At 47.6% G+C, this 15,753-nt stretch overlaps 1 protein-coding gene across 1 annotated transcript in view; it reads right to left on the bottom strand.

Annotated features, from left to right (window-relative positions):
• Window positions 1-11,383, bottom strand: part of kcnb2b (potassium voltage-gated channel subfamily B member 2b) — a 54,013-nt gene extending 42,630 nt beyond the window's left edge. The window contains exons 1-2 of the mRNA XM_048976929.1: window positions 10,865-11,383; window positions 8,820-9,502 (exon numbers count right to left, since the gene is read on the bottom strand). Of these exons, the coding sequence (XP_048832886.1) occupies window positions 8,820-9,401 (582 nt within the window). The 5' untranslated portion in view covers window positions 9,402-9,502; window positions 10,865-11,383. The remainder of the gene's footprint in view (window positions 1-8,819; window positions 9,503-10,864) is intronic.
• Between the last annotated feature and the right edge of the window lie 4,370 nt (window positions 11,384-15,753).

Here is a 15,753-nt window from a genome sequence, read left to right as displayed (position 1 = left end):
GCTTAGTCACCTCCTGCTCTCATTCAGGCTCACCTCCTGCTCTCATTCAGGCTCACCTCCTGCAGCCATTCAGGCTTAGTCACCTCCTGCTCTCATTCAGGCTCACCTCCTGCAGCCATTCAGGCTTAGTCACCTCCTGCTCTCATTCAGTCTCACCTCCTGCAGCCATTCAGGCTTAGTCACCTCCTGCTCTCATGCAGGCTCACCTACTTCAGCCATTCAGGCTTAGTCACCTCCTGCTCTCATTCAGGTTCACCTCCTGCAGCCATTCAGGCTCACCTCCTGCAGCCATTCAGGCTTAGTCACCTCCTGCTCTCATTCAGGCTCACCTCCTGCAGCCATTCAGGCTTAGTCACCTCCTGCTCTCATTTAGGCTCACCTCCTGCAGCCATTCAGGCTTAGTCACCTCCTGCTCTCATTCAGGTTCACCTCCTGCTCTCATGCAGGCTCACCTACTGCAGCCATTCAGGCTTAGTCAGCTCCTGCTCTCATTCAGGCTCACCTCCTGCAGCCATTCAGGCTTAGTCACCTCCTGCTCTCATTCAGGCTCACCTCCTGCAGCCATTCAGGCTTAGTCACCTCCTGCTCTCATTCAGGTTCACCTCCTGCAGCCATTCAGGCTTAGTCACCTCCTGCACCCACTCAGGCTCACCTCCTGTTCCTGCTCCCTTTCAGGCTCACTTACCTCCTGTCGTCCTTTAAGGCTGCAGTTCTCCCTCCGCACCCTCAGTGGTCATTCTCTGGCATCAGGGTACCATATATGATTTGTTGTGCTTTAGCAGTAATGTAAAACTCCTACTGTACAGTTTATATTTGCACCTCACTGGTGCAGCTGAACATGGGATTTTTCACATTATCTTCCAAGTTTCATCTGAAGCTGCGTGGAAGGAACCTTACAGAAACCAGATAAAAATATTTGGTCTTCTGCTTATCCTCTCTACAGTACAGAGATATAAAAATACTTCTGAACCTTTATTGCGACATTACGTCCAAATTAGGGATTTTTATGCAAGAGTCTCCATGGTAACCCCCCCCCCCCCCCCCCCAAAAAAAAAAAAATCTTTCTAAAAAGGTCAAACACAAAGAAACCAAATGGAAATGAAGGAAATGATTATTTTTTTCATACCAAGCTGAACCTTGTGAGTGTACGGTTCAGTGCTGCTGGAAATGGGCGCTGCTTGACTTTGACCGCGGGCAGCTGCCTGAGCCCGGTGGAGCTGCCGTTCCACGCTGCTTTGGAGGTGGACCACACCACCCTCACACACTGCGCTCCTGACCCACAAGTAGCCTTTCTGCTGGGACATGGAGCAGCGTGTCGGCGCTCCTGAGGAACGCCACCGAGGTGAGGGACGTGTACATCCTTCACGATAAGGACACGTTAAGGAGAACAGGACTGCCTCTCCCACTACTCACCCCCCGATCCCGCACACAGGAGGAAATCAAAGGTTTATTTTTAGGGAATAACTGCAGATATTTAGTTTCCTTTTGAATGTTTGCGAGCTCGAGGTCTTTCGGGTCCTTCTCATGTACCAGAACCTGGTGATATGGTGCACTGGAGCATGAACCAACTTAATGAGGCCCTTAATGGACCTCCTGGACTCATCACCTCCTCCATCAACTCATCAACTCCCCAGCACGGTCCCGGGGAGAACCTGCCCCCTCCCCTGTCCCCTAGCCTCTTATTAATAGTATGCTATGTTTGCTTTATGCAACTTAATCTTATTAACATTAGTAATGTGATTAGCTTAACCTTTTTCCTACTCATTGCACTACCACATAAATAGTACAGAGGGCGCTTACACTTCAACCCATAACCTTGAGGTCACATTGTCAGATAGGAACTTGACCGGTACCAAATACAAGGGCATCAGAAGTCTGCTGTGTCCAGTGTACACTCAGGGAACATCAAGACAACGTTTTGGTCAGTCAGGACTCGTAGCTAATATACAGACACGAAATGATATTGCCCCAACATGGGACTTGCAGCAGTAATACATTGGCTAATGATTTATACAGTAGACCAGGGTCTTACTCTATACTCTCCCTTGTTAAGGACTGAATGAAAACAAAAACAGCTGAACCATGTATGCCTGACTTGCGGGGTCCATCTCAGGCTCTATCCATTTGACAGAAAACACAAGAGGTCCCCATATTTAAACACACAGGTGGCAATCGAACCCGAATCGCGAGAGCCCTCATCCTGACAGAGAGCCACCGGCTGGGCCTGTCCCTCCGCCGTTATTAGCTGAGAGTTTGCTCAGAGCTCGTCCTTCACTCTCAGCCAAAACACCGTGAGCGATCCGGTGCCCTCGCGCAAGGGCTGCTGGGAAAGGTCCAGCGAGGTGTCGAGGTAACTCCAAGGAGGGGCCGCGGCTATTATGTGTCAAGAACAGGGCCATGGACAACTGTCAAACGAGATTAATGACGCGGCGTTTATTCCGCCTGAGGCAGGAGTCATAAAAAGGGGACTGGGTGCAGGACACGGTCCCAGCAGCTCAAGTCGTCATTCATGAGGCATGGTCAGCGCGGGCCTGGGCTGAGGAACATTCCGGCATCTACCCGTCTGCTGGCTGCAGCTGTCACTGTCCGCATGTAGGTGCCTCATGTTCTGCTTAAAGATCGCAGAAGCCGCACTGATGGGGCCAGGAGGTCGTCATGAATGCGTCTTAATTACTGCGTGTACGTTCATCCCAAACCCTTGGTCTTAACGTTAACCCTTTTTCATTAAAATAGTGATCGGAGTCTACCTTAAGAAATATAGGACATCACACACACACACACACCCACACACACACACGCACGCAGGTTTGTAATTATATCTTTGTGGGGACTCTCATTTCCATGGGGAAATCTTTAATCCCAACATGACGACCAAACCTCCACCTTAAACTTAACCATAAGTAACCAAACAAAATATGAGACCATTTTTAGTTTTTTTGATTGCATTCATAGATCTTTGTGGGAACCTGAAAATGGTCCCCACAATGTCAAAATAACAGGTTTTTATTACATTGTGTAATATAAACATAATTCACACATGCACACACACACACACACACACACACACACACACCCATTTTCACTCACCAATCACATGCTAAGAGCCTCTCGTTTACCTGATCTCTGGATCACCATATCCTGGTTTGGGGGGGGGGGGGGGGGAGGGTGTATGGGGACTTGGGCTGGAATAAATCGCATAGCCCTTGAGGTGGGAGGTGAAAGTAGATTGTGACACCCTGGGCTTTAATACAGCGGGCGACATCAACATCTGCTGCGTAGTTTCTATAAAAATCAGATTTACTGCTAAAGACTGGCCAACTGCAGTATTTTCACCATGGTTATGGGCCCCGGTGCAGTGCCTAACACAAGGGAGCAGTGTTACACACGCAGAGACACACACACACACACACACACACACACACACACACACACCCTGAGCCTTTATTTCACAAAGTACTGTGTGATACTCTGGATTCCCAACAGCAATTCATTCATTAATGCGCTTATCACTTTAAACTGCAGTTTCAGAAAATATTCACACATTAGGAGATTCAGATAGTCCATGCTAGAATCTGTCAAGACTGTAAATTCAGATAGCACACATTAGGATTTGGTCAGCTGTAAATTCAGACGGTATGCATTAGTATTTTATCAGGCTATAAATTCAGTTAAGACACATCTCAATTCGGTCTCTCAGTTGAAAGTGTTTGCCTTAATTACACTTTTCACAATCCCATCCTTCAAAACCTCGCTTGTTGCGGGGATATTCCCAAATAAGAAGCGGTACTACCCACAGCACCTCGCTCTAATCTAACCGGACTGTCTTATCCGGTTATGAAAGCGCAGCAAAGAGGATTTAGGGAATGACCCCCAACCACCAGCCCCTTGCGAGCACGTCCGGGCGCATCGCCTTACGTAACGTGGGGGGCGATTCCCCACGCTGCTCACGTGTAGTGAAGGACACCCTGTCCTGGTGGACTGAGCGAGGACAGCATGAGAGAACCACAGGGTGCAAGTTAGAAACCAGCTTTATAGAGAAAGAAACAACGGAAATGACGGAGCTCATAATAAGCCAGAATGACAGTAAACAGGCCAGAAAGAGGCTTTAAAAATGCTTATTGATTTGGCGCGCATGATGTGGATGAAAGGAGGGGCTCGCTGTGGTGGGACTGGACCTGTGCGGGGGGGGGGGACGGCCCACTGCTGTGATCGTCCCCTACTTTCGATCCGAACCCCGTGCGACCGTGTTGGTTGATCGGCGCCCCCTGGGGGCCTCCCTGAGGGGATTGGGGTCGAATCGTTTCCTAGGGAGCCAACCCTGTTCACCCTGGACCACATTCGCATCGTCACCGTCATGGTGTCACTGCGCTCTGAGTACTCCAGCAGGCCCAAGCCCAGTTTGTATTGACGCCAGTGAAATGGGACTTATGCCTCTATCGACCGAATGATCACTACAGGTCCTCGTCCCAGGAATTCAAATTAAACGTGTTTCAGGAGGGTTTCTGCTCCACTGATCCCAGCAGGGGGGCCCAATTTTACATGCATCACCCCCCCCCTCCTCCCAAGAGTCTTCAGTGGGACCCTCTGAGCTTCTGGCTGTGGGGTGTGACTGGGCACCAATGAGCCCCAGATGCTGTGGTGTCATAATAGACGTGTGACGACGGAACAAGGCTCAAACCCCAACTACAGCCTCCGCCCCCCAACCTGCACAGGTTCGACTCCCCAAGGTCTGAGGAAATAACAACAGTAAATAACCACATGCAAACCCCACTGCGCCACAAACCCTCAGGCTTCGCTGCCAGACTCATTTACACACATTTAGCAGATACTTTTACCTAGAAGCGCAGAGTCAGCCGGTCCCTAGAGCGACTGGGGGTTAAGGGCCTCGCTCAGGGGCCCAGCTGTGACATCACTCTGCCAACCCGGGGATTTGAACCGGCACCGTGTCCTAACCCACTGAGCCCTGCACCCCCCCGGACCCCACACACATTCTCAGAGGCTAAACGCTCAAATTGCCAGGAGAGAGATCCCCTCTGAGGTGCTTTCGGAAACACAGGGAATCCCGCTAACGAGAGCAACGCGTCCGGCCAGTGACGCCCCGGTTATTCAGGCGATTAATATCTAAATGGCAGGGTTATCCGAAGCAGCACAGTTTAGCCATGCTGCACGAATCAGACACGCTTCAGAGAAAGCCATCGCAAACCCACACAAGCCACCGCCACAGACAAAAAAATAAACACGCTCCTTCATCAGCCATGAACCGGCTCGCCAACTCGATTATATTAATGGCCTCATGCTGGAAGCGGTGAGGTAATCAGCAGGTTGGTCCCATCTATCCATCTCTTATCTGCTGGCTCTCAAAGCCCTCTGGTCACCTCTGCTGAAGAATACAGACATTTAAGATATTTACTGCTTATTCATCTCTCCATCCTGCGGCCCTCAATAGGATACAGTGATGAGAAGATGGATGGATGGATGGATGGATGGGTATCCCTTATTTTATAAACCATATAATTTTGTAAACCTCAAATCATCTGTTTCTGAAAGAGTAGGTTCTCCTGGTAATTAGCAGTGATGTGTTAATTATCTGGCCCATTTAATGTCCATTATCGGCATGTGACCGTCCAGCACATGGGCACCGGCTACGCACCAGCGATGCAAGACATGTGCCTCAGCTGAAGCTCTCATCTCACTCTGCGGGCCACTGGCCGCCTGGTGAAGGCTTCACGGTGAGGACATGTGCCTCAGTCTCAGATGAAGCTGCAGTGCCTCCATGATGCTTTACACTCGGTCTTCATACAAATGAGGACGGCGGACTTTGGCGGCAGCCTGTGCTCCTCTAACGGACCCAGGCCTCAAGCCTGCCCCCCCCCACCCCCCCGGAGCCCAAGTGGGCCCTGTCAGCACTGCTAAAGTCAAGCTGACATTTTCCATGTTCACACAGACGTCTTTCACGTGACCTGGTTTGATCCGATGTGAAACCCCAACCCGTATTCAAAGTTCAAGCTCTTATCCTGCATCTTCAGCATGATCTCATTTGCTCATCTCATCCTAAAAGGCAGCCGTGTTTTCCGTGAGGCGTGAACACAGGGAATCCCGCTAATAGGATCCCACCGAAAATGTAGAGTCAGCTCCATTAGGGGCGTGGTCATTCTGCATCACACTGTCCCACCTGTCCCACCTGTCCTACGCCTATAGCCACATCTAACGGGAGAGTCACTGCTCATGCGAACGCAGAAACAGCCAGGGAAGAACATGACTCCCTCACACCCCAGCACGTCGTACTGCATTGCATCAGTGCATGAAAGAATTCTCCCCTCGTTTCATTTGCCTCTGGGTGTTCGGCGGGCTAGTAAAAGTGTCGTCCCCCCCCCGGCCTGCCGACCCCTGGTCCTCCTATAAACATGTAATTGTACTGCTGGTCAAATTTACCCCCAGTGTCACAGCGGAAGGAGATGCTGTAGCTTCAGAACATAGTTGTGCCCCAACCCCCAGTGTACATAAATGTTACACTACATAAATGTTACACTACATATATGTTACATTACATATGTGATAGCTACCCCTCAGTGTACATACATGTTACACTACACATGTGACTCCCAACTCTCAGTGCACATATGTGTCTCAGTAGATATGTGCTACATTACATGTTACCTAGCCTTCAGTGCATATATGTCTTACACTACATATGTGTTACATTACATACGTGTTACCTAACCCTTGGCGCATTATGTGTTACACTACATATGTGTTAAATTACATTAGCTAACCCTCAGAGTACATACGTGTTACATTTACATTATACGCATGTTAGATGTTCATGCGATGGGACATCTTTGTTTCTTGGCTCCCGTTATTAAACGCAAAGAAAACAAAGTGTGTCAGGATAGTGGTTTCCCGGAATCCAGCTAACAGCCTTTTCCCGTGTCCCGAATGTCTTGTCGGACATCAATTCCTGCCACTATCTCAGCTATGGCTGAAGCACAGTCTGGCTGAAATGCTGGATGGCTTTTTTAAATTTATGCTCAATGCCCAGAAGCATGCTCTTATCGATCTAAAATTATTGAAATGAAATAGATCTACTTCATCATTCTGGATATTATTTTTTAAAAATATGACATATTCAATAAACAAAGAAAAAAAAATACAATACACACACATCTGGTGGGTGTTTGCAAGAAATATTATACAATAAAACACAAGAAGAAAATATAAAAAGAGGCAAGCTGCTGTTGTTTTTTTATCAGCTTATATCTGAACGCTCAGACTGGTTTTCTAAAGCGCTTTTACACATTTATGATGATTACCGGCACCTTTGATATTTCGACTCGCAGTCTGAGGTCTCGGATCAGCCGAGGAACGGAGCTGAAACCTAATCGCGTGTGACTCACGCCGCAAGTGTGCAACAAACAGGTGACGTTTAAAAAAGCGCATTGGGCAGGGACACAGCGCGTGATGCTGCTCGCGGGGGCTGGCCGGTCTGCCAAATGCGCTGGCCGCGCCCCCCCCCACAAAGCCCCGAACAGCTTCCAGCACTGATTCAGGGACTCTGCGTAAATTATGAGGGATTAGACCTCATCATGACTCCCCGGCCGTTCAGGTGAATTATGACAGAACGGGGCGAAATTTAGGATCCATTTTCCCCAGCGGAGGATGTGACTAAAAGACTTTATGCTGCACATAGATGGGGGCATGAAGAAATATTTCTAAATAAAGGTTGAGCTGACGCCGCTCATCGGCTGTTCGTTTGCATCCAAGGAGAATCGTGCGCTGAGCTTCAGACAAAAAACCTTCCAGGAGTCATGAACTGGGGTATCTCTACAGGGACACCTGTGGGCCTGAGGCCTGGTATGTCGGTGTTGAGGGTTTTGGTTTAGCGGTAATGAAGCTAGCACTGATTGAACGAAAACAGACAGAACGTCAGCTAGTCAGGGACAGGTCTGCCTCGGTACAGCCCGTGTCTGACTCAGGGACAGATAAGACTGGATTTGAAAGCAATGCACCGACATTTAGGGAGCAGTCAAGGGTACTCGGATGATCGCTGAGATTAATCTGTGTGGAAAACATCGTTATTTTAAGCATACCAACTGAATCGTAAAATGTCACGAAGACCATGAGCACTGCTGGGAACTCCTGTGGAAACAGGGAGCTGTTTATGCCAAACTCAGGCCAAATTAATAACTTTTCCATGGACCCACAAAGAGGTAACGTACTAGAAACAAAAATAAAAATATCATCACAAAGCAGTGCATTTCATACCGCAAACATTTAGCTCTAGCCGCATGCAGGGTGTATATCACCGAGGGCATCGTCGAGAACATAAAAAGTAAACCACGGCAAATAGCTTCCTGTGTTTTGATGTCCGTAAATCAGATAAGAGACTGAACACACCAGCTCAGGCTAGAGGTCTGACGCTGGAACGTGCGGATGTGCAGCTGCTGAAATGCGGCAGGACACGTGACGCTTGAATTGGTGCATCCCAGCGCTCACCTGGCGGCGCGTGTGGCTGCTAAACACCTATACCTGGACGTGTATCCATCACCGACTGGGCAGCAGAGCCCTTTCCGGAAAACGCTTCACCTGTAACCAAGCTGAATGCGGCTCAGAGAGTGCGACTGCGTCCTGTGTCACCTGGGGAGGGGACAGACCCTTTTTTTCCGATTCGAACACAGCCAGAGAACCTTGCGATCTCGCCACCACAGGCTCAGCCTGCATTTCCCGACACCTCCACACCCTCGCCTCCTCTTGGAGGTCCGTCCTGCCGTCGTAGAAGCACAGGCGCCCACACTGTGCATGCCAACCACACCTGCCCCTACCTTGGCCGCCACAGAGGAGCTTGGCTTCTCCAGAAGGTCCCAGAGCTTCTTCCTCTTCTCTGGGCAGCAGGTGTTATCAAACTCCCCCTCGCCCTCCCGTTCCCTCAGCGTCTCCGCCTCCCTGCGAAGCTCCTCGTTCATCTGCTCCTTCTTCTGGTGGTAACGTGCCTGGCAGCACGATTCCAGGTAGATCTCGTCGATGCCCCAATAGTCAAGCTCCTGTCCGAAGGACAGAGCACACATCTCCTCCATCATGTGCAGCTTGCCTGTCCGGTAGAAGTTCAGGATGGAAGTGAAAGCGCCAGGATGCCGGTCGAAGAAATACTCATTCTCGTTCAGACTGTAGTCGTCGCACACCTCCATTAAGGAGTCGTGCGTGTTGCAGTCTCTGAGCTTGCCGAGCCGGGTTCGAGGGAGCCGGTCCAGGGTCCTCCACAGCACTTCATGGTTGAGGCCCCCGACGTTGATGCGCACCCTCCGCGACCGCGCCTTCGTCCGGATGATCTCAATGGGCTCCGGAGGCAGGGAGCCCGTGGCTCGCGTACTGCTTTTGGACAACCCACAACCCGGCTTCTCGGCCATCGCCGCTGAGATGGATATTCGACGTTTCCCGCAAGAAAACAAATAAAAAGAAAAGAAAACAAAAACTATACTGGATCCACTTTAGACAAGTCCCTCCATGGCTGAAATAAAACCAAAAACAAATCGATTAAAACGTTATTCATAGGTTGAAGCACATTTTTCTTTCTTAATCTGGAAAATTTAACTGGATTTCAGCATGTGCGTTATTAAGACACTGGGCATTAAAAAAAGATTCAAATTCCGCCAGTGGTTTATCAAGAAACATAATCTGAAAAATACAGAGCAAATGAATCATGTTGTAGATGTGATTTCTTTACTGCCTCAGCATAGGGGCGTGGGATTACACCTGTTACTCGTGATCCCAACATAATTTGCGCCCTATAAGAGGATCGTTAATCCCGTTTTGCTCATGGAACTAAACATAAAAATGTCGAAAAACACCAAAACAGACTGGATAATTCAGCACTCTTCAGTCGGTTAATCGCACTTATTACTTTGTTTCCACGCTAAGCAGGACGGGCTTAGACCCGCTTGTATATTTAGTAAGGCGTTAACTAAATCCCGGGTTTATGTTCACTTCACTTACAGTACTTTGTAATTGCTGGGCTATTTAAAACTTACCCTGAATGATTGCATTTCAAGCCAGGGGTTTAAAGCACAATTACAAATTTTTAGCGTAATTTACACGGGATTTACTCGCTGTCAATCTCAGTAGGAATCAGCAAGAGCGCGTTTTATCTGCTCAAGGTTAAGATGCGTGTTATATAAGATAAAGTCACGGAGCTGAATCCGCGGGAAGTTCACATGCGGGGAAATAAATAGATCGTATTAACACTATAATACGAAAATAAGGGCAGAGAATACACTTAATTTTTTCGGAGATTGTTATGGTCTCTCCTGACGGACACACGCGTTATATCGCCCAGCTCGGTTAGGTGGTGAATGGTACCGAAGATGCAACAGTTTCCAGTCGATTCGGGTATCCGTGAAGAGAGTACAGTACCACTGCATCCCATAACACAAAATGTGCATTTAAAAAGATAACCGAGAAATAAACATAATTACATAACGCGTGATTTCACTGTGGAGGTTAAACATTTATTTTTCTGCGACGCTTTTTTGTGTCTTATCACCTGTTTTACTTATTCATTTTTGATCTGATTTTTTGGATCTGCGGTTTTTGCATACGCTTTCAAGTGGCGTAGTTACAGTGATCGCCGGTTTCTATTAACTTATCAAGGTTGTATGTATTTTTAAATTGATCTTTACATTATTGCAGCGGCACTGTGCGCATTGTGCTGATATCGCCCGTGCAAACATTAAAATAACGTTACGCCCACGGCTCCTGCGACCGCATCAAACACGCATAACAGTGAAACTAAAGTAACTGGGACAGGCCATCCCTTGCTGTCACCCCCTATGTCACATTATATTAAAGCATTAAGAAAGCGTGGCTCTCCTACCTTGCGGAAACGAGCCACCTTTTGCATGAAAGTCCCTCTTTTGACGGCGGGATCCGGGATCCCCTACGACTCCCGGCTCTCCGCGATCCGCCGATCTGCGCTCCTCATTTTGTTTGCAGAAAATAAATAAAATGAAATTAAAACGCGTAAAGATCAGGGGGAAAGCACAGAAGCTGGCCTCTTGAAATCAGAGAATGAGAAAGAAGCGGCGTCCCCGCTGCAGGGGCTGCTTCACGGCTGCGGGTGTGAAGGCGCACCGCGGCTGCATGGAGCGGACTGCGGACGGGAGCGCAGAGAGGGACGGCACAGCCGCATCACAGCCTAGAGGTGACACCTAATTGGATTGGGCTTGTACATCACCAAGGACGGCAGCAGATCATCCCCAGTGCGTACGGCTCTCCCCCCAGGTCCGCACGGCCAGCCCTCGGCCCCGATCCGGCTCCGCTCCCCCCGCTGCTGTGACCGCTCTCCCCACACCGCTAACTTCCCCGGGATGCGGCAGCGCACAGAGCCGCGATGCGTCCTTCTTACATTCCCACTGTGGGGTTTTTTCCAAGTTGCAACATATATGCAAGTAAAACGAAAGCGCACTGTTTTCGGCGTTTTATATATGATGATTACTGTCTAATGAATGAATGAATTGACTATTAAAGTTTGCAAAAAAATAAGCATTCAACAGTTGTTCCCAAAATATTATAACAGTAGCAATGCAATAAAAGCACACTTATTTATTAACAGGCAATAAATAGCCTTTTTATATAGAGGTACCGTGGCGCGAAGTCGCCCACCTTGAAATGCAAGCGCGGCGTATGCGGCCGCTGTATTTATATTACAGCTATATTACAGCAGCGTCCGCCTTTATCTGACAGCTTTCCAGTGCATTCTGGCTTTTACGATCATTACTCTCGCCTTTATGCAGGCATACTGTAATGTACGTGCACATGGACCCAGCTACTCCGCACCCGCGGAAACGGCAGACTTAGTGTGCGGGTCGGGAATATAGAACCAAGCAACAGCTTCGATTGTGTATATTCAGTTTTAATAACCGGTGACATTCATTCGGTGCTTCAATGACCACTATTCCAAAACTTCCCCAAATCACACTTGCTTATTCACTTGGGCAGGCGCACATGCAGGTAAATGGGAATTACCCCGATTAGCGGTTCACGCAGACAACGATGTCTGTGGTAGAAGCATAATCTCTGACAAATGGAGAAGAGAGTAAGCAGTGAGAATCTGGAATAACCATGAAAGATGAAAATCATTATAAGACTATTACTTGTGTAATCACACTTAATTATACAATTCCTCCCCATTTCATTTGAATGTAGTTCGACTCCCAGGCTGAGAATTAGGCTGTTTGTGTTATCCTGTAGGTATTCGTGTGCATATGGAAGAGACGCTGAACACTAATGATGTTACACGCCTGGCGCGTGAAGCCCATCTAGTGTGTGGAGCGCCAGGGCGCGTCACCGCTGAGACACGTGGCTGTCATGTATGACCATGACATGTTGGCGTGTTACACGTCACGCTTTCACCCACACGAGTAACTGTGTGTAACTTTGCTTCACCCAACCTACTACTGCCTTAACTGGGAAGTTCCTTAGAGCTAGAATTGGAATCCTTTATTCACAAATAAATTTTTAAAGGAATTTAATTCAGTAAGAATCTAAAGGTATAAATAAAAAAGACATTTATTGAAATATAATATATATATATATATATATATATATATATATATATATATATATATATATATATATATATATATATTGTAGCGTTTTATGGGTTTTTCGCCACAAGGAGAAATGGAGACAACCGAAGAACTTTGCTCAACAGGAGAGAAGCCTCCGAACTTTTATTCCTTCAGTAAAGAACAGAGTAAACCACAGCTAAGGCAAGCAAAGGCTAACTCTTCCACAAGCTCACTCGCTCTCCCCCTACACACACATAAACCCTGCCCAGATACACAGTACTACCGAGGATCCCCTCCAAGGTAGCCTGTGTGCATTTACACAAAAACCACCCAAACACATTTCCAAACACATAAGAACCCAATTACATTAGCAAACACTAACAACTCCCTCCCAAACAACACAAACAACAACAACAACAGGAATAACAGGTAAACAGATTCTCCCCCTCGGTGAGAGCAGTGCATTATGGGTGCCGCAGCCCCCTACAGTCCAACTCCGTTACAATATGTATACATCTCAAAGCGAGGACAGAGATCTTTGTACTTTTAATTCTGATAATATAGTGACCTCAGACAGGGTACATCTCATGTATAAATAATTAGTGAGGTTCGGTCTAGCTTTACTCAGAGAGAAGAACTTAACTAACCATTTGAATAGCTGACTATTCCCTTGCTTGGACTTGGATACATATTATTTAATGTTCACACTTTTTAAATCAAACTATCACTTTTTTTACATGTGCTGGCTAAAGGATGGAGGTTAATTTACTGCATACTGAGTCCTGCCAGCCCCAGACCCTCCAGTGGAATCCTTGCAGCCTAAATGTCGACAGTGAGGGCAGCACGCAAGCCGTTTCTTTGCGACGAGCTTCACTCCGCAGCCAGGGACATTAAAATAGATCAGGGGGTGGCAGTCATTAGCTGGTCAACCGACTCTGCAGTAAAAATGCCAGGTAGTAATGATGAAAGAAACCATCGTGTCAAAGTCAGACGCAGAGGTCACGCGGGGCCCGGTGATCGATGGCGCCCCCAACGAATCTGGGAGCGGAGAGAGACACCGAGCTCGTCTTGGAACGAACATGGAGGCTTTGGGACAAAAAACACCGACACAAAACAACAAGCAGGCAGTGGAAGCCGAAATAAATTCTTGGAAATGAGAAAAGGTACTATCATTTGCCATCTGTAAGGATGTGTCAGCTTCTGGCAGTGTGTTTTGCCAGGTCCATAGCAACACTGACGGCACACACCCCGGAGAACGTGCGGTGCTTGGTATTTTAATCCGTCTTTCATATCGCTTGTGATTGCAAGTCGGATTTTTACTCTTTACCAGCAGAAAGCCCGGGTGAACACAAAGCACATCGATAAAGGAGCAACTGAAGGCTAATTGGCCCATCCGCCATGTTTGTAGGCATCATAAACAAGCTTTATATAAGCAAATCCATGTACTTTGAAAGAAGGTATTACTGCATAATGAAAGTATAATCCCATATTTACATTATAAAGTCAATGCTACTTTTTTCTGAGCCATCCATTGTGTCAGGTCACATTTGTCGCTGAGCACTGAAACGATTTCTCAGGCTGAACGAAGGGAAGTGTTGAGGCGTATCTACCTGTGAACTGCACAGGGGAAAGTGAGCAGGCAGTGTTTGGAGAGATAGCTGCCGATGGAGGGGAAGGGTTATCAGTCAGCCAAAAGTGATCACAGGGGAGATCTCAACTGGACAGAAACAAGAGAGATTAAGACATTTTCAGTCGTTCTGTGAAACGCAAGGTAATGCGAAGGAAAAAGTAGTTTCTCTGGATGCTGAGTGCAAGATGATGGTGTGGCGTTCAACCATGAATTATAAGAGTATCCATCCATCCATCCATTTTCCAAACCGCTTATCCTACTGGGTCGCGGGGGGTCCGGAGCCTATCCCGGAAGCAATGGGCACGAGGCAGGGAATAAGAGCAATTGGAACAATCAATAAAAATAAATAAATTGATTCAGAAATGAATAAAAAGTTAGCAATGAAATGTACAACATGAAAAATAAAATGCACCGTTTAAGTTTTCAGGATATTGGTGCTTCATAAAGGACACAAATAGTGTAACAGACAGTAGTTAGTATTGTATGTCTGCAGAATTGTAATAATGTACATAAGTAGTGAAGGAGCAGTGAGGTCATGTGTCACGGAGTAAATGATATCAGACATCTGTTATACTCGCTATGTATGGAAATGTGAAGAATGACCAAGAACAAACTCTTGTCCTTATTCTGGGGGGGCAGTCAGATAGGTTGTCCTTGATAGGTGCAACAAAGTGGCCGTGACCCACGGGGCTCCATCCACGACTGGCTGTCGGCGGAGCTCCGCCCCCCCTCGCCTCGAGCTGCGCCACACGGAGCCAATGCAGGGTTGTTCCTGCGCTGTGAATCACAGGCCAACTCGTCTTCACTGCCGTCTTCGTCCTGGTGGGCGGTTTGGCAGGGCGGGCAGGAGAGTCGCTTACAGGATAGGCTGCGGCTGACTGAACAAGGGAGTCAGGATACAAATGACGGGGGGGGGAGAGGGGAGAGGGGTAGCCGCGGGGCCCAGCGTCGCCTTCATGGGTGGATGTGCTCACAGTTCAGCTTTTCCGTCGGGATCGCGCGAAGGCACAGGGGTTAAAAGGTGCCAGATTTACACCTTCCATTATATCCTTAAAAGGTAATCAATCCCAGAATAGGCTGAGCGGTAGCTTAGCGGTGCCCGGATTATTTTGCAGGCGGCTGTTTAGTTTGGGCGGCATGCGCGAGTGGAGAGCTTTCTAAAATGAGGAGACTCAACATTACACGCGATTCTGTAATTAAACATCTGGATGCGAAATCCGGCTTGGCCTTCACTGGGGCTGCTCTTCCCGCCAATAGGCTTCAATTTACTGTTATATAAACCGACTGGTCTGTGCAAGTATGTATTCTAATTAAACTAATTCTAAACATACCAAGCCATTATTTAAACTAGCTAATATACAGCTAACACTGGCTATGCAGTAAGTTATTCACTTTGCTTGTATTATTTTTATTTTAAATGAGTGTTTTAAGACCAAGTGACATTGTGTTTTCTGCTTAATCCATCACTAATAAATTAGATTCCAGTTCTGCAAAGGTCTAATATTAGGACAGTTAGTACTAAATAACATTTAGCAGGCACTGTGTTGGGCACCCCTATGTAGC

The sequence above is a fragment of the Brienomyrus brachyistius genome, chromosome 15, assembly GCF_023856365.1.
Source record: "Brienomyrus brachyistius isolate T26 chromosome 15, BBRACH_0.4, whole genome shotgun sequence".
Classification (NCBI taxonomy): domain Eukaryota; kingdom Metazoa; phylum Chordata; class Actinopteri; order Osteoglossiformes; family Mormyridae; genus Brienomyrus; species Brienomyrus brachyistius.
The sequence above is the reverse complement of the archived record's forward strand: the minus strand, read 5'-3'. Positions and strand labels throughout refer to the sequence as shown.